Source organism: Onychostruthus taczanowskii, unplaced genomic scaffold, assembly GCF_017590055.1.
Source record: "Onychostruthus taczanowskii isolate IOZ18803 unplaced genomic scaffold, ASM1759005v1 scaffold49, whole genome shotgun sequence".
Lineage (NCBI taxonomy): Eukaryota > Metazoa > Chordata > Aves > Passeriformes > Passeridae > Onychostruthus > Onychostruthus taczanowskii.
In genome coordinates, this window is record NW_024502458.1 from 746,127 (window position 1) to 771,700 (window position 25,574).

Below are 25,574 nucleotides of genomic sequence, written 5' to 3' on the forward strand. Positions count from 1 at the left end.
ACAAGCTCATTCTCTTTTTTTTCCTACTATAAAAAAGAAGCTTTATTTCATTGCCAAGGTTAAAATAGCTCTGCCTGCTACAAAACACCTTTTGTTTCTGAATTCTTCTGGGGCTTGTGTTCCTTCTTTCCCCTCCCTCCCACCCTTAAGGAGCTGGCTTCTGAGTGTTGCATATTGTTTTGTTTGTTTCGGCTTGTTTTTTCCTGTTGTAGTGCCCATTTAGAGGAGATGCCCTCTGAATGCTGCTTTGAGATGGGCAGCAGTACAAGCCCAAGACTGCCTGAAGCTGTGTTTAGTCCACAGAACTTGCATCCCCAACTTGCTTCTCCGCCTGTGACTTTGAGAAACCTATTATAAGGTCTCCCCTTCGATCAGTCTCCTCTTTCTCCTGAAGTCTGTTTCAGTGCACGAGGTGGAACGTACTGAGCTTCAGTTCTCTGCAGCAAACAGGTTTTGCTAGGCTGTCAGCAGGTTTGTTTGCCCGACCTGGGTTTCTCTGAGCAGCTCCAATGAAAGTGCCTTTGGCACTGGTCTTTGTCCAGCAGCCTTTCTTGAAAGGCAAGGCACTGTCATGGGATGTCCTCTAGGATCCACCCAGCGCTCCAAACAGCCATGGCACAACACTGCTGTTCTCTGGCTTTGTTCACATGGAAGTATTGGGTTTTTTCCTACTGTGAATAACAAAATGGCTGTGATAGCTGAAGGAGGTTTGCTTGTTTCTGTACTTAGGTTCTTAGCTGTCTGTTTTGTATGCTCTGAGCTCCCTGGGGAGCTGCTCCCTGGTTCCTCTGCACCCCCTTGAACTATATTTATCTTTTTTCCTACTGCTGGATCACTGTCATGACCTTCTTGCTCCCAAACCCTTCTGGCTCACCCCTGTCACTTGCTTTACTTCACCTTAGCAGCTTTCTAGTTGCTTAAACACAGGTGTGTTTTTTTTTTTCTCCTTCCCTCTCTTTCTGGGCTGCAGGACCTCACTACAGGCTATGGAACAAGGTTTTTTCTGTAAGTGTTAATTTGGGAATTTAGCAATTGCCTGATGCCATTTGGCATTGAAAAATAGGCAAATTCTGTGCCCAGTAGCATTCCCCTTCTCTTCCTCAGCACAGCAGCTCAGGCTGGAACACCCCACAGTGAGCAGCCATTGGTAGAAAATCTGTTGCCTACAGGGCCGTGTCCTCCCATCTGTGGTACTCTCATGTCAGGGTCTGTCTCTGTAGGATTTGCCATAGTTGTTGTGTGCCTCTGCCCTTTATGGGGTAAAAGGGCTAAACTGTGCACCCAGACCTGCCTTCCTCTGTCTCCTTCCTTCTGCTTGTGGGAGTTGCTCTCCCCATCATTCCCTATCCTTCATCAATGGCATTTCCCCATCCTTCATCCATGTGCAGTGGGCTGGGGTGTGAATGCAGCCTGACTGGAAGCCCAGCAAAGATGCAAAACGTAAGCCTTGGTGAGAGTTGCTGGTTTGCTCTGGGTGATTGTCCTTGGTGCAGGACAAAAGCTGTTTAAAAGCACAAGCGCTTCTTAAACCACCTTCACTTAATCCCCCAAATGTAATTGATGTTGGCTGCTCTGCTTCATGCCAGTACTGTGGCTCTTGTGCATACAGACCTTTGTGCAGAGGCATCCATCTGGCTGTGCTGCAGGGAGGTGCCATTTATCACTCTCTGGTAAGGCTGCCTTTATCTGCTTTACGTGTTTTACACTGCACTCTTTAAATTTTTATGGCTGTGCTGCTGTGTGGATGTTTCTGTGTAGCCTTCACTTGCAGCAATGTTAAATTATCCTGCAGAGGCTTACTTAAGATTCACTTGTGATTTCCAACCTCTTGTTTCTTTGAAAACTGGGGTTTTGAAGAAATCCCCGCCTTAGATAATTGGGTTATTCTCCCTACTTGCTTTGTGCCCTTTGATAAGGGAAGGGGTTACAGAATAGAGATAAGACTGGTAAAGTGAAAACTTAAGAGAAGGTTTGCTAAATGAACAGCTCTTAGCATCACTGAAAATAGGAAGACTTCAAAAAGGCAAAAGGGACTCTGTTTCTAAGTCTGTTTGCAGTTTGGCCTGAGGAGCTGTTGGTCAGTTCCATACCCTCTGCGCATGTAAAAGGGAACTCTGTGCACAGCTATTTACATTCTATTTGGCCTAAACATAGCAATCCTATATTAGCTGTGTAGGAACAAGCCAGCAAGTCCGAGTCCCTTGTGAAACAGAAATAACCAATCTTTCATGCTCACAAGCTTGCTGGCAGTGGAGTTACAAAGGGCAATACGGGAAAGCCCAGTTGTCTCTGTGGGTGGGCAGAGTTGGGGATTTTCCTTTTAAATACCCTTTTTTCAGGATGTTAGGAACAAGCAGGTGTGCAACTGTCATGATGTTCACCCTGAAAATGAGACTACATGTGGTTAGCAGAACCCCTCAGAAACCAGCACCTTGTTAAATACAGAGTTGGATACCCACATGCTAGAGCAGGGTCTTGTTGGTTATAGTGGAAACATTAACCATCAGCTATTGTGGAGAAAACACTGTAAAATACGTAACAGAACTTGATTATTGAACCAAAATTATTCTTGTGTGCATTATTATTTAGTAGACTGGCCTAGGAGGACGTCAGATGATGCCCATTTTGACAGACAGATTAAATGCTTGGTGAGAGCAGGATTTCTTACTCTGTCTCTTGTCTGTGCCTTAGGTGAAAGGATGAGTTTCCATTTTGTTCTCAGCAAATGGGTGTGGGGCACACTTTCAGTGGAATAGCTAGAGGCTATATGTATCCTCTTTGAGTTTGGTTTCTAAGACACTCCCTAGAGATGTGGAGCAGCCCAGATTCTTTCATTTCAGATGCAACTGCTGCTGTTCCTAGGATCAATCTCTTAGAGAAATGCAACAAAAAAAAATTCAGATTCCATTATCCTATTCTAAACTGGTCTTTTTTTCTATAGGCAGCTTGTCCTCTTCACTGTGTGCCTTCACTCTTACTGCCTCCAGTGATTGTTGTTGACTCTTCCTAAAACAAACATGTTTGTTTTCCTGTGACCTGTGGATGCGGTAGTTATGCATTTGAGCTTTTAAATTTATGGAGAGTAACCCTTAAACCTGCAGCATATGGGGCTGCTGACTTGGAGGGGTTTTATTTCATTTCCTTTTTTCCTTGCGCTTGGCTCCACCGGGCAGTCAGCTTGGTCAGAGGTTGGTGTCCCTCCAAGGCGTGGAGCAGCCTGGTGTCAGTGGACCGACCATCCGGATGCCGTCCTGTTGAAGCTCTTGGTGTGCTCCTCGGCCCCTTTGGGCCGGAAGCGGCTCACCTCAAACACGGTGCTGATCTTTGTCATGGGCTTGGCAGCCAGTTCCTTCAGCTTCCGGGCGTCAAAGCGTGGCTTGTGTAGAAGGATGGGTAAGCGGCGGGGAAGAAAGAAACCTTCTTCCTTCTGTGGCTTCTCTTCTGCTTGCTGCTTCTTCTCCTTGCTGAGTGCCACCTGGTATAAAATGGCATCCCACATTCTCATGGCTTTTGATTTAACCAGCATGCAGTCTTGCTTGATGACTGCTTGAGCAGAGTCCTCTTTATTCTCTTCCTCCTGTCCCAGCTTTTCTGGCTTGGACTCTGGGAAGCTGGTTGCTTCTGGCTGCACCATCAAGTGCTTCCTGAGGCGATACCAGCCACTGGCACTGGTTCCAGGAGGTCTTGGTGCTTCTCCTGATGATGGTGCTGGCTCAGCCTTGGGGGGACAGCTGGTGCTGGGTAAGCTGGGAGTAATCAGGGGCTCAGTGACGTGTTCTGCCTTGGTGTCTGTGGAGGTGGACCTGGTATCATCAGCTTGTGCTGGAGTTGTTGCTGGGCGTGCTTGCCTCCAGGGAGCGCTGGATGTTGATGGTTCTGGGATGTCTCTGTCTTGATCTGGTAATTCAGGAGCTGTCTTGGATCTGGATATTTCGGTGTCACTTTCATGGGTTGTAGGCTTATTGGTGTGGGCATCAGAGGTGCTGGGCTTCTCAGTAGGAACAGGCTTGGAAGCCCAATTAGGAGTCTCTGTCTCTGCAGCAGGAATGAGGGGAGGTTTTGGCAAGGGGGGAGCAGCCTTGCTGTCTTTAAGTGAGGTGGGTGTCTGCTCTGGAGGTGGTTCAGAGCTGCTTGTTTGAGGTGCTGGGGTAGTAGGCCTTTTGTCTTCGTGGCTGACAGTTCCTTGGGTCGGGTTTGGTGTGGGCATCTTAGCCCTGGGTGGCTTGACACTGTGGAAATAAGCGTTCACCTTGGTGACATAGGTAACCTCCGGTGCCCTTTCTTTGCTGGGTGTGCTGGAAGGAGGAGGCTGGGGGAAAACAGGTACTGAAGGGTCAGATGGAGAGGGAAGGTGGGAGCCCATGCCTTCAGGCTGCTGTGGAGTCTCAGGAGCTTCTGGCTTCTGTAGCAGGGGCATGGCCGAGGAGGCCGTGAGCTTGACATGTTCAGCGATGCGCCGCTGCTCGGTGACCTTCAGCGCGAAAGGCTTCCCCTTCCGGAACGGGGAGGGCGCGCGGTGGCTGACGGGCCTGACGGAGAGCTGGGTGGGCAGGGGGGCACAGGGGGCAGCTGTGGCTTCAGGGGTCTCTGCAGCTGGGGCAGCGCTCTCTGCATGCTCTTGGTCGGGGCTGGCTTCGTTCACAGGCGAAAGGCTGGAGCGGAAGGACTTGCCCTGCTCCGAGGTGAGGATGGCGTTCTTCCTGGCTGCCTTCTTCAGCAGCCGCTGCAGCCGCAGGTTGTCCTTCCCAGGCTTTGGTAGGGTGGGAGGGGGAGAAAGGGGGTGGTGATTGGAAACAGGCTGGGTGGAGGATGCTACTGTTATCAGCATTGTCATTTCCTGCAAGAAAAGACCAAGTTTAGAGTTGGTGTGGGCTTAGCCCTGGGCTGCATTCTGGAATATTTATATACAAGTCCTCCTCTTCCTCTCTCTAAAAGCTATGAGTATGGTGTCAGTATTGTGAGAGAAGAGCATCAGTCTTTGTTTTGTTACTCTCCTGAGGTAACCTCAGCCACTCTTGAGGGTGGGTGTGGCAGGGCAAGAGATGTCCTGGGAGGAAGCTGTATTGCCAAACCTGGAGCCCTTCTGCTCCTGGCATGAGCACAGTGAGAGCTCCTGGGGACCCCAGATGTTCGTGTCTTGGCAAGTCCTAATGGGATTTGGAAGGAAATGTCAAGGGAAACAAAGTGGGTTTGAAATGTTGAAGCTTTGAAACAACTCCAGAGACAAAAAACAGGAATGTTTCATGGCTTTCCAAATTTCAGTTATTAATACTCTGATACAATGTTACATACAACAGAACAGCCATAAACTACATGTGTCATTTGAATCAAAGTCAATGCTGGCCTTGATTCATTTCAGCTGGCATGAAGACCCCCCTGTGAAATGCAGGCTTCTCAGAAGCTCTGTTTATCAGCGAGGAAATGCTTTGTCACAGCACTGACGCTGGCTGGTCTTCTCTTGCTGCATGAAGCACAGGAACAACATTTTCCTCAGAGATAAAACCAAGTTTTCTCTTTGTCTTGGGAAGCTTTGCCCCATTTTGCCTTTTTCACTCATTCTTGAATGAAGCAGAAATGGCTTGTGCTCTGTGTCAGGTATAATCTCCAGTGGCAATTGCAGCCCTTTGGCCAATGCTGGGCTGCTCCTGCAGGGATGCATGGCTGCTTTTCCTGCTCTTTATTGCTAACTCATCACTGCCTCCTTTTTGGTGAGTGCTGGTCAGTGGAGCTCAGTGACTGATCAGGTGAGCACAGTGGAGCTAATGGTTTGTGTTGGGGATGCAAAGATAAAATTCGTCTGTTCTCTCCTTCCTCTTCCTGAGCAAGCTGGGGAGCACCAAACAGCCTGTGACCTGCAATGACTCTTTGGCAGCCCCAGGAAGGAAATCTGACTCTGTCCTGGCTCTTGCTCAGCACAGAGTTGCTGAGTTTTGCCATGAAATGAGGCATAAATCACTGAGCCCCTTAATCCCTGGTGTTGGATGCAACTGAGCATCCTGAAACAAGGAAGAGGAGGGCAGGGTGATGTCATGCTTGCCCGGGGGGCCATTTATTTCATGTGCTGTGTCCTGCTCCTGGTGGCTCCCAGCCCGCTCTGGTTAGCGTGGGTGTGTAATGTGATATGTACTGTGCAGGGAAAACTATTCTGAATAGAACTCTGGAAAGTGCAGAACAGCTATTTGTGCTTGAGTGCCCAGTGCTGGCTTTGGGCTTGCAGTACTGCTGTCAGCACTGGGCTGGGAAGGTGATCCATACCCAGCAAGCAGGTGCTGTGTCTGCCAAAACTGGTTGGGCATGGGGGGAGAAGGATGACTTTTATTTGCTGCTGCCTTTAAAAAAAAAAAAAAGGTACTGAAGAGGTGGCATGTTGAGCTCAAAAGCTTTAAGGTCAAGCCCTCAGTGTGGTGGATGAGCTGCCCTCCAGAGCAGGGGCTGTGGTGGGCAGGGTACAGGCAGTGTCCAGCAAGTGGTGCATTCAGTACCAGAGACATGGATCTGTTGGAGCAAGTCCTGAGGAGGACCACGAAAATGATCAGGGATGGAACACTTCTATGAGGACAGGCTTGAGAGAGTTAGGGTTGTTCATCCTGGAGAAGGGAAGGCTCTGGGGAGACTTTATTGTGGCCTTTAAATATGTAAAGGTGGCTCATAAGAGAGATGGGGACAGGTGTTTTAGTAGGGCATGTTGCAATAGGACAAAGGGTAAAGCTTTTAAACTAAGAGGGTAAATTCACACTAGATAAAAGGAAGAAGTTTGGTGGTTTTTTTTTTTTTTTTTTTTTTTTTTTAAACTAAGAGGGTAAATTCACACTAGATATAAGGAAGAAGTTTGGTTGTTTTTTTTTTTTTTTTTTTTTGTGATGAGGGTAGTGAAACACTGGAGCAGGTTTCTCAGAGAGGTGGTGCATGCCCTATCCCTGGAAACGTTCCAGGTCAGGTTGGATGGGGGCCTGGGCAGCCTGATTTAGTTGCAGATGTCCCTGTTCATTGCATGGGTGTTGGATTAGATGACCTTTAAAGGTCCCTTTCAACTAAAGGTCCCATTCAAGCTATTCTATCATTCCATGATTTGCTTTAGCTGTAGGCATGAGAGACCTGCTGTTTTCTGTGAGGGGGCTTGGAGGGGATTTGTGTCAGCTGGGGGTGACAACTGTAGGACATTCCCAGTGTCTTATCAGCTTCATTCCTTAGGCACAAGGCTGTCATTAGGATTTGCTTTGTTCCAGGAGCTACTCTTAGAGGCAAGTCTGCGCTGTTCCAAAAAAAGGCTGAGAGCCCATTCCTCTGCCATATACCTGCTTTCCTCCCCAGCCTCATGGGTATTTTAGAGTCTTCTGGGTCAGAAAGCCAAAATGTCTCAGTTGGAGGGACATGTAGGTACTTTTATGCGGCACTGCTCTGGCTCTTTTTGTGTAGGAATTGGTATTTGCTTATGGGGGTTTTTTGTGCCTTTTTAAAAATCTGCTGAAGGGTGAGCAAATATCTGCACTTCATGGTAGGATTTATTGTGGAATGACTTAATCTGCTTCTGTTTAATGTGGTCCCATGGACAGCCTGTACTACAAGATGAGCTATGGTCCAGCAGCATTGGTAAACCAGATTTATAAGGTTGACCTGCTTCAGGCTTGTGTAGGGAATACTAAAGAGGCAGGGCAGTGAACTTCCCAGCTACTGATCAGCTCTTGGAGTGTTTTCCTGCACTCCAGAAAAATGCAGCACCCCACATGAGTCCAAGGAGGGTCTTGCCTGGGATTTGCTGCAAGCTGCCAGATGCTACTGAGGGGGGCATAGGGGCTCTCAGAGTTTAGTATGTACACACCAGGAAAATCCCTCTCCTCCTGTAGTCAGAGGCTGCTTCATGCTGTATAACCTCAAAGTTTGTTGCCTCTTACAAACAGTCTCTACTTTTAAAATAACTCTTGCTGCTATCTCAGCATCCCATCTGACTTGAAACCTGCTGTGCTGTGGGTCTTGGGATTCTTATGGGTGGTGACTTCCATGGCATGTGGCTGTACTGGAATCTGTGTGCTTGACTAATGGAGCAGCTAGATGCTGAGAAACAGCAAAAGGAAATCAGCTGTTAATTTATTTGTCTTCCCTGTCATGCCTGGCTTTGTTTTGAGTCCCCTTCAGAGCTTTGTGCATTCAGGAGAAATTCTCAACAAGGAAGATTTGTTTTCCCCCTTGCCACCTAATGAAGCAAAAATAAAGGGGCAGACAAACTTGGTTTATTGCCAGTGGAAAGGCTGGAGCTGAAAGCCCGGGGACAACAGGGGAAGCACTCCCTGAGAAACTTGTGTGGGTTTGTGATAAGCCAGAAGGAAGTGAACCTTGAAGTCAAGAGGCTTTCAAAGGGTTAAGTTTCTCTGCTGCTGGTTGAGCTCCCATGGGTGGATGGACGCTCATCCACTCTTGGGCCCCAACTGTTCTCCTGACTTGGCTCCATTTGCAGTCAGCCCCAAATCAGGAATAGTGGGGAGAGTGTCAGCATGCAGGAGTCGTTTATCAAGTGATGGAAAAGTCATTTGTGTGCTGGAGCCCCTTGGCTGCACCAGCTGTCGTGCATGGAGCAGATGGAGAGCTGCAAGAACCCAGCGCTGCTGCAGATGGTCCCAAGCAGAGCTGCGGCCGTCAGGGGCTGTGGGGACACTCTCTGCTTTAGTGGCTTTCTTGGGCTTGGGAGGAAGCCTGTCAATCCCTTTTTTGGGTGGGGGACAGCGTGGCAGGAGTGCAGCCGTGACCTCTGCGGGGCGTGCAGCCCTCAGCATCTCCTCTGCCATGGGCATGGACATTCCCACCATGGTTCCCTTATGCCAAAGCCTTATGGGTGGGCTGATTAACAGGGCTTTGTGAAAATGGGTGGGAGAAACCCACCTGTAATTGCTGGAGAAGATACAGTTTTTGTGTAGCCCAGGGTATTGCTCACGAGAGGCCAAATGGCATCCATAAAATTGTGTTTTCTTGTCTTGCAGCTGAGCTTGGTCCTGACTCAATGCGACCCTCCATGCCACTATTTCCTCTGCTCCACAGAAGATAATTGAAGGATGTTTCTCTTCTCCTGACTGCTGTCAGTCTGCTTTGGATACAGCCTGACTCCTCTTGGGGTTTGAGCAATACCCCACACTGCCTCCAGCTGGATGAAAGGAACTAGATCAGCTGACAAAACTCATCCCTGTTTTAACTTTCTATGTGACTCCTTGGCTTTTTTTTTTTCTGTGTTCTTTTTAAATCTGTCTCTGCTATGGAGATGAGTGGTTCTTTTCCCTCACCTGCAGTGTTGGAAGAGAGGGATCTGCTGCCCTGCTGAGCAGGCAAGGCTTTTGTTATGTGATTAAGGATTTCTGTTTTTGTGGCCCTTGGTGGGTGGGTGTTGGCAGAGAAGGGAACTCAGCAGAAATCTGCTGAAGAATTAATGTTTGAATTAATGTTTGAAATGAGGGCAGTGGGCAGGTCCTGAGTGTAAAAAGACTGCAAGGGGAGCGTGATGAGAGTGCAAGGACCACTTGTCGCTCTGTTGGTGCCAGCTGTGGGTCAAGTCTTGCCCTGTTCATGATGCAGCCTCTGTCTCTACGTCATCTGCTTTGAGGCACTTCCATCACTGCTCTGTGTACATCAATTTGCATTCAATTTAGTTTTTTTTTTTTTTTTTTAGTTCCCAGATCATTCATCACAACAATCACAGTTGTGTACCCATGCCAAAATGTTCCTGCCACTTTCACTTTCCTGTCTCAGTAGGGCCATAGCAGCTTTGTTTCAAATAGCGGCTGCCTCCCTCTGCCTGCCTAAGGTGGACTGGAGATCTCCTTTCCCAGGTGAGGAGTGCTGGCCCCTAGTGTTATCTCCCTTCTCTGGGAAAGTGATTTGCTCATTCTCTGACCTATGGGCTGCAGTGCCAGTGACTGAAGCACTTCTAAAAGTTAGGTGTGGTGGCACCTTGATAACTTGTGAGCTGTGTTCCTGAGGCTGAGCAGGATATCTGGGAAATGGCTGCTGCTGGAAGCTATCTTGGTGAAATGGCATCATGATGAATTGTTTGGGGAGACCAAGGCTTGCTGTGAACTTGAGGGACTTGGAAGTGCCACTCAGGAAACTGAGTGCCTCAAGAGTGGCATTTCTAGCCTTGGGTCTGAGGTCTGCAAATCAGCTTCCAGGGTTGTTTCTGAACTCTACTGTGTCTTCATACTTCATGGCATTAACATGTCCCCCATCCCCTCTTTATTCTCATTCCTACCTTCTTCCCACATCAACATAATTTTGCAACTTATTTCTACCCTCCTGGAGAAGGGAGGGCAGCTTGTTTTTCCTCCTGCATCAGTGTGATTTCTGCTTAAAACTTTCTGCCCCCTGGATTTTCTTTTTTTTTTTTTTTTTTTGTAAGCATTTAATAAAATTTGAAGATGTTGTAATGATGGCAGCTCTGAGAATTTTGTTCATGTAGGAGTCTGCAGCAAAGCTGTTTTCCAAGACCTTGAAACTCTGCTTGAATGTGAGGTGGAGGAGAAGAAGCATCAGTCTGAGTGACAAGAAGAAAAGGAGCTTGACATATGCAGGAAAGGGGCTTTCTGTGTGCCTGCCCCATTTACATCCATGTTATTTTTCCTGTACTTTTCATTGGGAGTAATTGTAATTCCCCACTAAAAGGGGAAGGAGTAATGCTTGGGTGAGCAATGGAGCAGCCTGCAGAGACTTCCTGGGGAGTGTGATCAGCTAGGAGAAGCACAGAGCTTAACTCCCCAGGTAATAGACCTGAGTAACATCACAGCCTTCAACCAAAATCACTGGTGATGTCAGCTATTAAAAAATAAAAATCCTCTGTATCCTGCTCATCCAGCTTTGATAAGGTCAGTATAGCTGTCTGTACTGGAACCCAGCACACTAGTGAGCTGATGGCTCTGTCTGGAACCATCTACCTTTTAATGGAAAAACCTTTTTATGGGGGTGACCTTCCAAGTAATAGCACTTTCATGGTGTAGAGACAATGAAGAGGTTTCTGCTATCCTAACACTTTAGGCAAGTGTAGGTGAGGAAGGAGATAAATATGAACAAGAAGTTATATTTGGAATTTTCTGCTGATTGGTATGAACCCTTGTTCTCTCCATCCTCTGCTTCAGTTCTGTAAATGGAGGAATTCAAGGAGTCCTAAAAGCACTGAGCAGCATGGCCCCATTTTCCTCCCTTCAGCCCTTCCTCTGCTGTGCTGGGATTTTCAAGAGGGGCTGGAGCAGGAGCAGTGTCGTGCATAGAGATGTTGGGGCTTGAGGTGAAAATAACACTACTGTGCCTGTGTGCTAACTGGTTGCACTGATTTTTCAACACAGTTCTGTAGCTGGCTGGTGGAAATGGTGGCTGAAAACTTCTCCAGTTACTATTCCTGTGCCCTGCCAGTTTGGAGAGGGCAGAGAAGGCCCCAAAGGCTGTTTGTGTGAGATTCCTTCTCTAAGGAGGGTTAATTTGCAGAGTGTATTTTCTCTGCTTAAAACCCACAGGGACTGAGATGTGGTTTCAATAAACAACTGCTGTAATTCAGATTGTGGTGACAGCAGAGAAGTGAGCAGGTTATGGGAGACCAGAGCTCTCTAGTGGTGGTCAGGAACCAGGGAGAGAACTGGCTCGGAGTAAATGTGTGCAGCTCTTTATGAGGTACTTATCTGCCAGGGGAATGTTTCCACAGCTAAATTAACTTGATGCTGGGCTGTTTCTCCTCCCAAAGGAACATGGTGTGCACAGGGTGGTGGGACTGGCAGTGGGGTTACTGGAAATCTTCCCCTACCTCCCTAAAATGAAAAAATGGGATGCTGGGGCCCAGATGTGCTGGATGGGCATTTTGGGCAATGCTAAGAGGGGATGAAGGCATGGAGACTCATCTCTTCCCTTTCATCTCTTCCCTTAGCAGGAACCTGCAGGGACCTGTGGCTGATTTTGTGAGTGAAGGAGAGCAGGCTGGTGCCACTCTGCAGCAGTTACTGCTCTGGTGTCAGTAGCTGACTGCTTCCTACCTTTCCTCTGTTCATTTTTCCCAGCATTGTGGTTTCTTCAGCCCTGGCATCTCAGAGGCTTCTGCTATGAGACCTTAGCTCTGTCTTCTCCTGAGACTGCTGCATTTTGAGCTTAACAAGGACAAACTGTCACACTAAGTGAGTCTTCAGGATTAGTTTTACCATCAAAAACCGGTGGAGAAGTGTGATGCTTTCCTGGTCTGCTGGCTGCCTGCATCCCCTGTGCTGCCATGCTTCCCCAAATTGCCATCCCCTTGGCAGGTTGGCAGTGCCCAAAAAGAGGGACTGGGAACCCCCTGTGTGGGCTCTCAGTGCTCTGAACTGGTGGCATATCTCGAGGTGTTGCTTCACTACCATTCCTTCTTTACCCATCTTGTCTAGATTATGCAGAAGGGGAACATTGTTTTGGCAGCATCAGCTCTGAAATAAATCTGTGGAGGCTCCAGTGATACTGAAATGTGCTGCTTGTCTTTCTGTGGCAGGCTTCAGGGCTGCTTTTTTCCCCAACAGGGTCTAACAGATGAATTCTACGTGAATGTATGCAAGATGGGATTGAAAAATGTGGTCCGTGACTACTGTAATTCTATAAAACAGCATTTTTTAAGCTTGGGGGAAACTTAATAGAAAACTCAAGTCTGTTTTGAGTGTTATGTCTTTATGTAGCACTTATTCTGCCTTGAGATTGGGGGCTGGACTTCATCTGGTTCTCTTTCCAGGTATAAAATAATTACAGGCTCATTTTTACATCCATCCTAGTGTACATGTGTGCATGCTAATTAACAGATCTCTGGTCAGCCCTTGTTTGCAGCTCTGCACAGGGTGGTAATGGACACAAGAGTCTAGAGTTTCCAAATGACTTTGTTCCTTGAAATGCGTCTGCAGCTTCTGCTCTTTGAAGGAAAGGTCAGCCTTGGGGACACCTGAGCCTGAATATCAGAGCTTTGCCTCCTGCCACCACCACCTTTGGGAAGGAAAATAAACAAGCTCAAAGAGCAGGGTGTCTATAAATACTGAGGTGGCAGCTGATATCCTGCTGAACAAGGCTCTGAGGTTGGTCTCTTGGTAATTCCTTGCCAGCTCAAGACACTTTCCCTGATGCTGCATTTTATATCTATTTATTTATATATATATATTTATAGGTATATCTCTGTATGTAAGCAGGTTAAGAGAGAAAAATGTATTTCATGTTGACAAAAGTGCAGTCGGAGCTAGGATATACTTTAGAAATGGAACCACTCCAAGGATCCTGATCTTGAGACAGGTCGCTCCCCTGGAATTTTGCATTGGTTGCAGTGGAGTGATTTGATTAAGATCACAAATTTTCAGAAAAGTGCTTCATCTATTCCTGATAACTTGCAGAAATAGTGGCTTAGCAATGCTGAAGACAAGCATTAAATAAAGTGTCATGAACTTGGGACTTGTGAGAATGATGGGAAGAATGGGGGAAGGTTGAGTAAAAGGAAGGGGGAGATCCCATTGGGATTTATACAAGTGAGCCCTTTAAGGCATGAAAGCAGCAAATTGCAAGTGTAATTATCCAATGAGATGCTTGGTTGGATAGGTGGGTCTTCCCCAAGGTTGTGGAGCAGCTGTGAGCACCATGACTGGTCTCCTGCCTTGCTCACCCCATCTGGGGACACAAAACTGCAGCTCCAGGCATTGGTCCTGACTCCCATCCTGCTGCTCAGTCATCATCCTCACTGTCACCTTTCTCATCCATTTAGGTGTAAATAGTGTGAGGATGAGACCTAGCCCCTATCTTGAATGGCCCACCCTGACTCGTTGTCTTTGGAGAGGTACCTAGCCTAGATCTAGGGTGTCCAGGCAGGATCTCCTGAATCCCACAGGGATTCTGCCTTAGTTGTCTAAAGCAGATGCAGCAAGGACATGTCCCAGGGCAAACAAATGAGTGATGGAGGAACAGTCTACCACAAAAATCAGAAATCAATATTAACTGAAAAAAAAAAAAAAAAACCAAGCCAGAAAGAAATGCGTTACTTACTGATGTGTAATTTGTTTCCATCTGAAATCATTTGCATGTTGGGAGCATCATGCTACTCAGTCCAGTTTACAAAATTAACAGGTGATTGTTCCTTTGCGATCATGCCAGGTGCTGGTTGGTTGTGACCTCTAGAGCCCTGTAGGTAAGTTCAAAACATCAGATAGCAAAGTGTTTATGGTAGTCACTAAGTAAAAGAGGTTTGTCAAAAATAAGTAAAGGGACTTTTTAAAAGCATGAAAAGTTCTACCACCTAAAATTAGAGTGAAGAGGGCCTATCGAGTGACACCACTGCGTGCTCCCAACTTTGGCTCTGCAAAGTTCAGCATCTGAAGTACTGGAGAGGTGAAGGGCAGAGGATGGTGATGGTGCCAGGACAGCTATTCTAGCAGAGTAGCTCCAGGCGATGAAACCAGTTGGAGGCTTTTCAAGTTGGCTGGTAAGATTTACTGTTTTGCAAAAGTCAGGGTTGCAAAATGCAAATTTGGAGCTGTGCTTTGATTGTTACCTTCCCAAGAGAGGAAGAGAGCAAACTCTGGCTCTGTCGTTACTTGTTCCTAGCAAGGGACATGCTATGTGCAGAGGATGCAAGTGCAGAAAGTGCTGCACTGGGAGCAGAGAGGGTTTGGGGTTGATTACTTTGGTGAATTTTGGTTGAGGGGTTTATGGTTTGACTCCAAGATCTCAGCTAAGGCTGCTGAAGTGAGCTGGAAAGGATGGCATCAATGCCTGCCTTTGTCCAGGGCAGCCTGTGAGCTGCCAGACACCATGCAGGTGCTTACTGCCTCTTGAGGCATTTCATCCCGTTTTCCAGCTGACTTCTCAGGTTCTGCTTTTGCTCAGCCTTTCAGGAGCATTTAAATGTGAATGCCATGGCAGCTGGGGGGTTAAACATGTTCCCAGGAAGATGGGGACATGTGAGAACAGTTTCCTGGAGGTCTACAAAGCAGCTTTATGCCCAGGTTAAGCTTGGGCTGTTTCATATGGCATTTGAGATGCTGGTGAGCCACTCCACAAAGCCAGCTCTGAAGGCAAATTCCTTCTGCTTCTCCCTGCTAAGCCTTGTTGCCCATTGACTCCTCTCTGATCTGAGTTACTCCATCATGGATCAAGGTAGCAAAGCTCTTCCTTCATCCATCAGAGGTCTGGCCCATCTGATGAGGCTGGTTCTTGTGGGAAGGAGGGCATGTGCTGGTGCTTTGGAGTGGGTGTCAGAGGTGAGCTCTCCATTTGCTTTCTTCCCCTCTGCCTCCCTGATGACTGGTGAGGTCCTGCCTGGCTCTGCAGGACACGCTGTTCCTTATTGCAGTGCAGACCTCTGGGAGGATTTGGGGTAGCTGCTCAGTCTTTCATACAGATACCCTAATGCAGTTAATTCCTCTTTGACTGACAATTTCAATGTCTCAAAAATGCCCTTGTCTTTTAGGAGTGCTAGTGACTTTGTGGGTCCCCAACGCTGAAGATGTTGCTGGGGGAAAAAAAAAACCCCCAGGCAATAACAACCCAACTGGAAACTGAAGAAACCCCATATTCTGAATATTTTAACAGACTTCAGAGATGCCCAAGGACACATTGTACCCTTCTCTGCCACTGTCACCACTGAAACCACACCAGCCTAATGCATGTATTTGCAGCACATGCTGTATGAATGATGCAAAGGGCTGGCTTGTGTTTGCACATGCTGAAGTAGGGAGTGCTCAGATCCCTTCCTATTTCTTAACAAATATGCAGACTTTCTGTTCTTACAGGCTAAGATGGGATAAGACAGGCAGATGTTTCTACCAACCAAGTTTCACAGAGGGATGACACACTAGAGACCTCCATGGAAATGTTGGTTGACTCTCTCCCACCAGATGCAAGGAGGAGAACAGCAGTGTCAGGAAGCTAAATGTATGTAGGTAATGCAGCCATCAATTAGAGAATGCTAGTTTGTTGCCTTTTATTCTCCTTTTTATGCCTCTGAAGTGTGATTTTTGTGAAGCCACAACCAGGAGAAATTGTTGGCACACTGAGGCTGGGGATACCTTCCAGGATTCAGGTAGGTGAGCCCACAGCCTGGCAAGTGTTTGCTCTCCTTGTTATCTGAATGGCTGCTGCAAGAGGTGCATCACTGTGCTGGCAAACTCTGCACCAGGGCACTTCTGGGGAGAGGAGAGGCAACCAAGGACAGAGATCCTGAGCCCAAGTGCCAAGAGGATGGTATTAGAGGAGCCTGGGAGAAAAGATGGTATTTGCTCAGCCCCTTTGGGCTGTTTCATATTCCCCAGGAGCCCATTATCACCAGTAAAATGATAGTGGTCTGCTGATAACTCAGAGGAGCTGGTTTTAAAGTTTAAGGCTATTCTGATCTCTTCTTGACTGGCTGTGTAAAACAGGTCATTGGATTTTGCCCAGGAACAGAAAATAATTATATATATAATATGTATTTATATTCTGTCCTTTCTCTGAATGTACTTACTTAGCTGCTATCTGATTTGCCTTTTTATTGACAGCTACTTCAATTAACTTGGAAAGAGTGTTCAATGAACTTAGGGTATCTACTCTAACCTTGAACTGCTGAAAAAACCCCCCTGCAGAATCCCTTTCTCTGGGGTGGGATGAAGAGAAGAAAGGGCGTAGGGGAACTGTATAAAATTTACTTTGCCTTCTTAAATGGCTTTTGTGATTCCCATTTCCCCTCTGCCCTGAATCATGGTAAAAGGTTTATAACTGAATGTCACAGAGCAGAAAAACACTTCCCCACACTTCCCCAGTCAGCTTAATACATTTTTCTGGATACCTTCAATTATTTCAAGGCTGTTATTTGTAAAAGCAAACAAACATGCCAAACCTGAAATATCTATATAATGCAAAAGAGTGAAAAATGTTTTTTGAAAGCATTCAAATATGACTTTGGAGAGGAGGGGGTATAAAGAATCATTCAGACTGTGAACTCAACTAAAATACCTTTTCCTCATAACTAAATTCACTCTGGATAACTGAACCATTTAAGAATGACAGAGGGTGTCAGTGAAACTTCCTCTGCAGATCTACCATGAAGGTGTAAGTGCATCATGGGCAAGTCTGGATGAGGAATGACCTCAGGAGCTCCTCTTGCCCAACTCCAGGGCCAAAGGAAAGTCTGCTTTGGAAGTAGACCTGTTTGTTCAGTGTTGGAGAGTAATGGGTAGATAGGGATTGGTATTACTTTACCTCAGAAATTGGATCTCTTCTGGGCACGTTTATGGGAAGGATGTAGCTGATTTTATTTACAAATTCTGTAGTCTTTAATGAACATGTAGGATTTCAGACTTCCAGGGCTGTAGAGCTTTTCAGATGAACTTTTCCAGTGCTATTTCAGCTTGCTGGCTGAGTATTAGCCAGCCATGGAGGCAATGATCCATGAAAATGCTGCCTGCTGACTGGTGTGCAATGAACACAGGGAAAGGATATTTAAAAAAAAACCCAAACAAAACACACACACCAGCCTTTGACCAAGGTGCACATCTTTATGCAGATTGTAAAATTATCTGGGCTAATGTGTGTGCATATTGTGTGTAAAATCATCTCCCCTGAGTGCACTGGCTGCTGCAATAGGTCAACCAAAAGCCAGAAAAGATGAGAAGAGTTGATTACAGCTTTCCTGCAAGTGGCCTAGCAACACAATAAATTCCTGTGGCCCATCTCAAGCAGCCAGTCTGGGTGTTCCTACTTAGCAAGAAGAAATGTGACATTGGGCCAGGCTACCTATGGAAACCTGTCTAGATCTCTGCCCCAGCCTCTAGTTCCTGTTCAAGGAGGGACACTGGTTTGCTCTATGCTGTCACAGTAAAAGCATGCCAGGCTCTGGCTTGAGGTCAGCAGGCAGCGGGACATTCTGTGGTTTGAGATCCTGGTTCATGTCTGTGACCCCACGTGCGCTCTTTAGCCTTGGTGCTGTCTCCTAACCTGGCAGCTGGTGGGAGAGAGGGGCTTCTCCCATGACAGGTGCTTGCTGCACCCTCACCTAATGAAATTGGGCGCCTTTTGGCAGCTGGGATCATCTCCTCCTCATCTGGTCTCTGTGATCAGTAGGGAGTGTGAGGTACTTGGTGGTGTTTGCTGTGGAGCTCAGAGGAGAGCCCCAGACACCTCGCTGCTGGTGCAGGGAGAGCAGATCATGTCAAGACAGCAAAAATTATATATCCTAGAGCAGGAGCATCTAAAGTACCAAGAGACAAAGCTGATGAGGAAAATGTGGCAGGTTGTGAACGAAACTGCTGCGTGATGGAATCAAGAGGTGAAATAAAGACTTGAGAGAGAATGTGTGAAAAGCAGGGTATGTGGCTAAGCTATGAAACAAATGCTGGAGAGGCCTGTAGTTACATGCTAAACTGGATGGAGAGACCCACAAAGGGAAGAAAGGACAAACACAAATTGAGCTGTGAGGAATGAGCCTTGGTTGTGAACCAGGTGGCAGCAGAGCAAATGTAAGAGGTGTGCATCAGACAAGCCCTCTTCACTGAGGGATGAATAAGGTACCCTCAATCCCATGGGAGGAGGGATCCAGATCATGCTGGGACTGGAAATGAGAGGGGTGACATGGACATGAGTTCTGACAGAGGCAGCCCATGGGGATGCAAAGATGTCCTTTGGGACAGTACTGAGCAGGAAGGCCATGCTCCCAGGGTATGGTGGTGGGGAGGACAGAGCATGGACATGACACATGATCTAAAGATGGTTGTTGTCTGGAGCTGTTGCTTGATAAGAACTGAGCTGAGTGGAGGCAGCAATGTTTGTTTCTCATCCATTTGCAAATGGAGCTGCAGTAGAGAGGTCTGATTACCTGCCCTTCCCATTGCTTGTACCAGCTGCAAGTTTGTCAGGATGCCTCAAGTGAAACCTGAGGGATGTGAGCACTCCCCTGCCCAACAGCACCACTCTGGGGGAGGCTGTGCAGCCCTGCAAGATGCTCGCTCTGCTCCTGCCAAATGGCTGGCAGCACATGGGCCCACGGGAGTGCTCAGTCCACATCTGCTGGGAAGCACCCTGCTGTAAGCCCAGGCTCTGCATGCACTTGGGCACACAACCACACACACACGCTTTCTTTTGAGCTGATTGATCTGGTCCTTGGTGTGACAGGCCTGAGCTGCAGCCCCCATTGGCAGCAGGGACAGTCTATAGCCGGCAGGCGGGCACAGGGGCTGGTGAAGACCATTGCCAAACTGGGCCCACCACAGGCATGAAAAGAGAAACAGCTGGGAGCCTCCTCTCCCATTCATCCCCACTCTGCTCTGGGCAAATGTGGTATATCTTGGAGGCATGCCCAGCTGGTGGAGAGCTTGAGGGAAAGGAGCCAGTGGAAGGCAGCAGAACTGCTCGGTGGTTCCGAAAGCACAGCGTGAAAGCTGCTTTGCCGTGTTAGTGTTTTGGGCAGAGCTGGAGGGGGTGTGGAGGTGATGATACCAGGTCTGGCCATGTGTTCCCATGCAGCTGCTGCTCTCCTCAGCAGCACAGGGGGTCCACCCATCTCCCCACCCCACTCGGCAAACTCCCACATGAAGCTGGGGTGCTGAGGATGGATACACTGTCTTCCCCCCCCCCCCCCCCCCCCCCCCCCCCCCCCCCCGCCCCGAAAAATAACAAAAGCATTGGCTGGAGGTGGGTTGGTGGGTTGCAGGAGGAAGGCAAGGGGATAAGCTGCAGGACAGCTGGAAAAGGCAAGCTGGATGGGAGATTTTAGCTCGTGCATGTTACCTGGTGACTGGGAAGCTGCAGCACTGTGCTCCCACTCCATGGCTTTGAAAGCTTGTCTCTACATCCTCAGATGGGGACCCTTTCTTGCAAGCAGCAGGGAAAGAGTGGGCAGGAATCAATCTGTGACCTGAGCCAAAAATATCACCTGCCCCACAGCTCCTGGACTTCTTCTGTGCTCCTACAGGCGGGGAGGAAGGGGGTGCTGGAGCTGCCAGGCACACAGGAGGGCACACACTCTGTTGCTGGGGAGCCCTGCCAAGGGGAGAGACGCAGGAGGGAGGGGACGGGAAGCTGAAGCCTGGGATTTTTAGTGAAATAGAAACCGTGAACCAGAGGGTTGTGTGAGGCACTGCAATCCTCTGCTGGAATAGTCAGGCAACTGTGGAGAGTGATCTGGCAGCAAAACCACTCCAGGCACCCAAGCTCCAGCCACCTGGGGTTGCCCTGCCTAAGAAGTTCTAACTTAAATAATGCTTTCATGTCATGCTAAGAAAGGCTTACGAGCTCCTTTGCTGCATTCCTGCTCTCTTGCTTTTTGTTCCAGGTCCCCTCCAGCCCTGGTGCGTGGCAGAGCCCCAGCTGTCCCAGTGAGAGGTGGGTGTGAGGCACACAGTGCTCACACACAGATGCACTTACGGCAACACGTGTGCCAAGTGCCTCTGCCTTCTTACGTGCCTGTGACTGCTGGCTTCCAAGAGCCTGGATGTGGAAGATCCACAGGCCTTCCCAAAGCTCTCACCCTGCAGCACAGCCAAAACCCTTTGCATGTGGAGGGGCAGCTGGGAAGAGCCCCTGGTCAGGGGGAAGAGTAGAGGTTGCTGCTGTGTGTTGAGGCTGTGAGATCCAGGCTGCCACAGCCAGGTTTTTAGCAGTGATCATGTACCACGGAGCTATGGGAGCCCCAAATTTGTTTCTGTGGTGCCTTTGCCTCAGATACCCCTCTTTGAGCCCTGCCTGCCTGGTTGTAAATATAGAGGCATAAGCCCTGGAGGTTTTTTTCTCCAAACATGTCCCTCCCATCTTAGCATCATCTGTGCGATTCCTCCAGCTGCTCCTATACATGGTATGACCTTTTTTTTCCCCTTCCCTTGCTTCCCCCTCCATCTCACCCCTTCCCCGCCCATCCCTGCTCCCTTCCCTGCCCAGCACAGGGAGCCTGGGGCCAATCAGCTCTTCCAGATGATCAAATGTCACTATAAGTTGAGAGCTGCATCACCCTGGGACGCTCGCAGATCCCAGCCTGCCCGTCCCCTCCGACAGGGAGCTTGGTGCTTCTCTCCACTCCTCCCAGGTAAGTGGGATCCCTGGCAACGGGGGCAACACTACAGAAGGGATGAGCCTTGGTTTGAATGGAGAAGCACCAGGGGAGGGTTGGGGTCCACAGGATCTGGGGTCTGACACAGGATCCTAAGGAAAAGGCACTTGTAGGTCTGAGCTTTAGTTGGGTGTCTCACAAGTCTTCAGTCACCCACAGAGGTTTGGGTGCTTTGAACTCTCAGGATTAGTAGTGGGAGAATAGATCCTTCCAAACCAAGATTTGGGACTGGAAATTGTTATCTCTTGGGGCAATCAGGGAAAGTTCCCTCTAGCAGCAGGAAGAAAGTGCTGACCTCGCCTGCCCTGTCACCCGGAGAAATGGATGGCTGAGGCAGGAGGTATGAAGGGCAGACCATCAGGGGGCTTCTGGTGGATGAAGAGGGCTGTAGGTCTAGAGGGAGATCCAGGAAAAAAAATATGTGGCCAAGGAAAACTGTCCTCTCCTACAGCAAAGAAGAAAATTGTGAGTTTTGCATGGTCAGGCTAGCAAAGTAAAGGAGTTTGAAGTCATGAACATGGAGAGCATCCCATCACCACTCTGAATTTAACCCCCTCCTCCTACCCCTCTGCATGCACAAGGAATTTCTTTCACAATTTTTTCCATTTTCTATGAGAGTGGAAAGTTTTCCATGAGCATATTTATATTTCTTGGATCGGCCTCTTGCTGTCAGGTGGTGGGTATTCTATGGGGGCAGCAGGGACACCAGCACAGGTGACTCCAGCAATTTGGGTGGGAGTTGTGCTGCTGGTGTGGGGGAGCTCCAGTGAGGCTGTAGGTGACTGCCAGGGCAGGCTGCCATCCCTCAGGGAGGCAAGACTCAGGGAGCAGGAGATGTTCAGGAGGCACCTGGCTGAGTGCTTTAGGCAGTGTTACAGTGGGAGTGCCTGGTGGATGGTTGGACTGGATGATCTTGTTGGTCTGTTCCTACCTTGGTGATTCTAAGACCAAGGAAAGGCAGGGGATGTGAGCTGAGCACAGTCATTGGCTTTTTGTTCTCTGTCTTGGGTTTGTTATCCCTAGAAAACTCCTTGCAGAGATCAGGCAGCTCATACTACCCTGCAGACAAGGGTAAAGGGTACATTTTGGGGCAGGGAGTTGGGATTTTGCTATGACCCTGCAGCAGTGCTGGAGTCCTGCTACTCTGTTTCAGCATTAGAGAGAAGTATATGCATATGTTTACATATTTACTAGATATATTAGATATAATACCTATTTATTTTAATATGATATGTATGTATATTAAAAAATCCATGCAGTGGGTTTGCAGTGGCTCCTGCTGGGAAAGAGTGGCCCTGTGGTGCTTGGTGGATCATGACCCCAGTCCTTGCCCCAGAGCTGTCCCTGCCAGGTCCCACTGCCCATGCATGGCCACTTCTGTGCTGCCCCCTTTCCATATGGCTCTTGCTACCTTGCCTACCTTGTATGGCCTGGCTTGGAGGGGATGATTGATGGGTGGGTTATTTCCAGGGATGGCCTGGAGGTGCAAGGCAGCCCATTCCCCCTCCCGGGTGCATTCTCAGCTGCTAAGAGGCTTCTTGGGATGTGCTGGCTCTGCTCTTTCAGCTGAGGCCAGGAGCATTTGGGGCCAAAAGGGACATGGTATTCCTGCCCACCTGGGGCTAAGGATCGGTGTATTTGTCCTTCCAGTGACCTGTTTGGCTTGAGGAAAATGCAGAATAACCTTTGCTTTCACCTTTAAAGGGTGGGAGCAGGCAGAAAGTTTTCTGTCTGGTGAAACTTTCCCATGTGTTTTGATTTCCTTCCAAAGGGTGGGCAGTATTAACTAATTGATTTTATTACATCCTTAAACCTCAGTCAAGACCAGAATCCATTTTTCTGCCACTATACAAACAAAGCCCAATTATTGCCTGAAGGTGCTAACAGCCTTAATCCTGGGCTGCATTTGCTGTGTGTAAAGTAATTTCCACCAAAGGCTAATCCCGAGCCAGCTGGAGACTTTCCATTGCCTTCGGGCAAACTTAATCCTAACTGCAAAAACTGCCGCTCTTAACAGATTGCTTTCTTTATTGCCTTTTGGATGTAAATATAGTCCAATTTTCCTGGCTGCTTTGATGAGAGAGTTAGCTATGTGGATAGTGCTGGGCATCAAAGAGCCTTTCTAGTCTTTGGTGGCTGTAGCTCTGCCAGTCTTCGTTTTGCCCCTGGCTTTAAGGGACCAGATGGCTTTTGAATGCCATGAAGTGGACAGACACCCTGTTCTTGAAGATAAACCTTTTTACCTTTCCAGCCAGGGCAGTGGCAGTCAGGTACTGCCTTAAATGTCAGCTTCTCCTGACAGAGGGACCAAACCTGGTTGAATGTTTGGCCCTTGCAAGGCTGAAATCAGTCATCTTCCCCTGGATTTTTTTGCCCCCCCTGCCCTTGCCTATGGGGTTCCTGCATCTGGCTCATTTTTGTACAAAGTCTGCCAATGCTCTTGTTATTAACTCATTTTATCTGGGGCCAAGAAATCCCCGCAGGGTTGGGGTCTTATGGTGTTAGGGGTGCTGGCATTCTCACTCTGCTTTTATAGCACACAGACAGATGCCATGCAAAATCCCACTCGCATTTGCTGCGCTTGGATTAACAAATATGGAAGGGGCTAGGGGAACAGCCAGTGTGACAACGCTCAGCAAGATGTCCTTAGAGCTAAATTGGAGACGAGATGAGCTCATTCCAATAACTGCTAATGGAAAGCCTGATTGCAAAGGTTCCCATTGACTTCAATTGCCTTGGAAAGAGCAGCGTGCACTGCGCTACGTGCCCTGCACTGAGCAGACACTCACCCTCTGTCTGCACACAGAGGGTTCTCGAGCTGATTTCTTCACCATCTAGTGGTATTACTCTTCTTCTTACTAGAATGAGAGAGGACTTTAGCCCACAGGCTTTTAAAAGTCCTCCTATTTTTTTTTTTTTAATCCTCCACTTGGGAAGAAGGAAAGCTGCATTTATAGAGGCTTAATCCATGGGAGGATTGGCCATTGCCTTGAGTCTTTATAGAACATGTATTCTGGAAGAAGCCAACAGCTGGGCATTAGGCAGGTTCCCTCTGCAGGCTTTTGCCTGGAGAAGCTCTGCTGTCCTGTTGCTTAAACCAACATGCTGTCAAGCATTATTACTAATAGCTTGAATAATTTTTGAAGGCTGAAATGAGACTGCTAACATGCTAGCCCCTGAGGAGATAGCAAGTCTTCACCCTGAAGATTTTATGAAATCTAGACTGAAAAGACCAGAGGAGAGAGACAAGCAGTGTTGTAGCATTCAAGTAATTAACAGAAGAAGCAGTGTAAATTGGTGAGCAGAAAAGATTTTTAAAAGCTGAGATTCCTCCCAAACACAAAATTCCCCCTATTCCCTCTGCCTGGTAGAACTAGAGTCCCCAGAGTCATCCTTGGGATGGCTGTTGCAAGCAAGGAGTGGGCAACCACAGCTATGAAGTTAAAACCAGTCTGGGACCAAGAGACCAAAAACCAAATCTCATGTGACCTGCCTGTAGCTTACCCCTCCCACACAGACACTGCTAGCACTACTTCCAGGGCAATGCTGAATTTCTGAAAGAGAATAGATGGGAAACGAGAATAAAAAATGTTGGCTGTTTATCTCTCCTTGCAACATGGGGGTTTTAAATCCTGTTGATGTTAACGTATGGTGCCCAAGGTCATTGCTGGGGAATGGAGAGAATCCCTTATAGGGCAGGGCTGGAGCCTGTGGGATTACTGCCTTCCTCTGAAATAGAAAGCTGCTGAGCTGCAGTTGTTCCTTTTGAACCTAAGTCAGCCCACCTGCTCCTTCAAGACATCTCTCATATATCAGCTGAATAATGAAGTCATGAAAATCAGCGTTTGGGCCAGCAAGGAGAAGCCTGGCTTTCTAATTTAAGATCTACTGTGGATTTGGAGAAACTTTTGGGGCCTTTCCTCATCTTGTCCCCTGGCCTCAAGGCAGCTGATGCTGTTAGGAAAGCCAGAGTTGTATTAGATAGAAATGGTTATATCAATGCAAACTGCCTAACTAGGCATGTGGCTGGTTTTCATCTTAAATTATTCATCAAATTATTGTTCACTCACTCATCAGTTGTATAAACCAGACACACTTTTGGGTGCTGACAAATAAGTACTTATCTCTAGGTTTATTGGTAGCTTCAGTTATTTTTGTAACTGAATGAGGCTTTGGAGCTGGCAGCCTGTGATAGCACAAAAGAATGAAAAATTCCTCTGATCTTGCTGCAGCGATGGAAATGTCAGATGGGTGCGGGAGGACACCCTGGCCTGGCCTGTCTCCCTGAGCTCTGGGGATTTTGTAATTCAAAGCTGGGACTAGGCAGCCCCTGGGAAGCAGCTGAATTGGTGGGATATATCTTTCCAGATGATCTTTTTCTCCTCCTCTCCCTTTGTCCTCTGATATGGGTGGCAAAGGTTTGTGCTTCTCCCAAAATGTCAGTGTTGGTGGGGAACTGGTTGGTGTGTGGGAAAGCAGGTGCCTGGCTTTTTTTGTCCTCAAATGTCAATCCATCTGCTTCTGCCTCAGTATTTTTTATGAGGTGCAC

The 25,574-nt window shown here is 48.0% G+C and overlaps 3 protein-coding genes across 53 annotated transcripts in view; 2 read left to right on the forward strand and 1 right to left on the reverse strand.

The window, feature by feature from the left end:
* The window catches only part of LSP1 (lymphocyte specific protein 1), a 47,469-nt gene extending 37,063 nt beyond the window's left edge, over nucleotides 1–10,406 (forward strand). For both annotated transcript variants that reach the window (XM_041415158.1, XM_041415159.1), the window contains exon 11: nucleotides 8,973–10,406. The gene's annotated coding sequence lies outside the window, so the exon portion shown is untranslated. The remainder of the gene's footprint in view (nucleotides 1–8,972) is intronic.
* Nucleotides 15–19,930, reverse strand: LOC121341570 (proteoglycan 4-like). Its single transcript, XM_041415156.1, has 3 exons — nucleotides 19,711–19,930; nucleotides 13,999–14,134; nucleotides 15–4,837 (listed from the first exon to the last, which is right to left on the reverse strand). Exons 2-3 carry the CDS (start codon nucleotides 14,017–14,019, stop codon nucleotides 3,224–3,226), a joined length of 1,635 nt encoding a protein of 544 aa, XP_041271090.1. The 5' UTR covers nucleotides 14,020–14,134; nucleotides 19,711–19,930; the 3' UTR covers nucleotides 15–3,223.
* A 924-nt stretch (nucleotides 19,931–20,854) lies between these two features.
* TNNT3 (troponin T3, fast skeletal type) overlaps nucleotides 20,855–25,574 on the forward strand; it is a 30,150-nt gene continuing 25,430 nt past the window's right edge. For 26 of the 50 annotated variants that reach the window (XM_041415177.1, XM_041415180.1, XM_041415176.1 and 23 more), the window contains exon 1: nucleotides 20,860–21,001. The gene's annotated coding sequence lies outside the window, so the exon portion shown is untranslated. Of the gene's footprint in view, nucleotides 21,002–25,574 lie in introns of all 50 variants that reach the window. The other 24 variants (XM_041415160.1, XM_041415162.1, XM_041415175.1 and 21 more) reach the window with 2 other exon arrangements.

Coding starts and splice junctions, on each gene's coding strand:
- LOC121341570 (XM_041415156.1), bottom strand. CDS start 14,019: ATGGAAACAAATTACACATCA. Junction 4,838..13,998: donor TGGAAACAAATTACACATCA/GTAAGTAACGCA, acceptor CTTTTCTTGCAG/GAAATGACAATGCTGATAAC.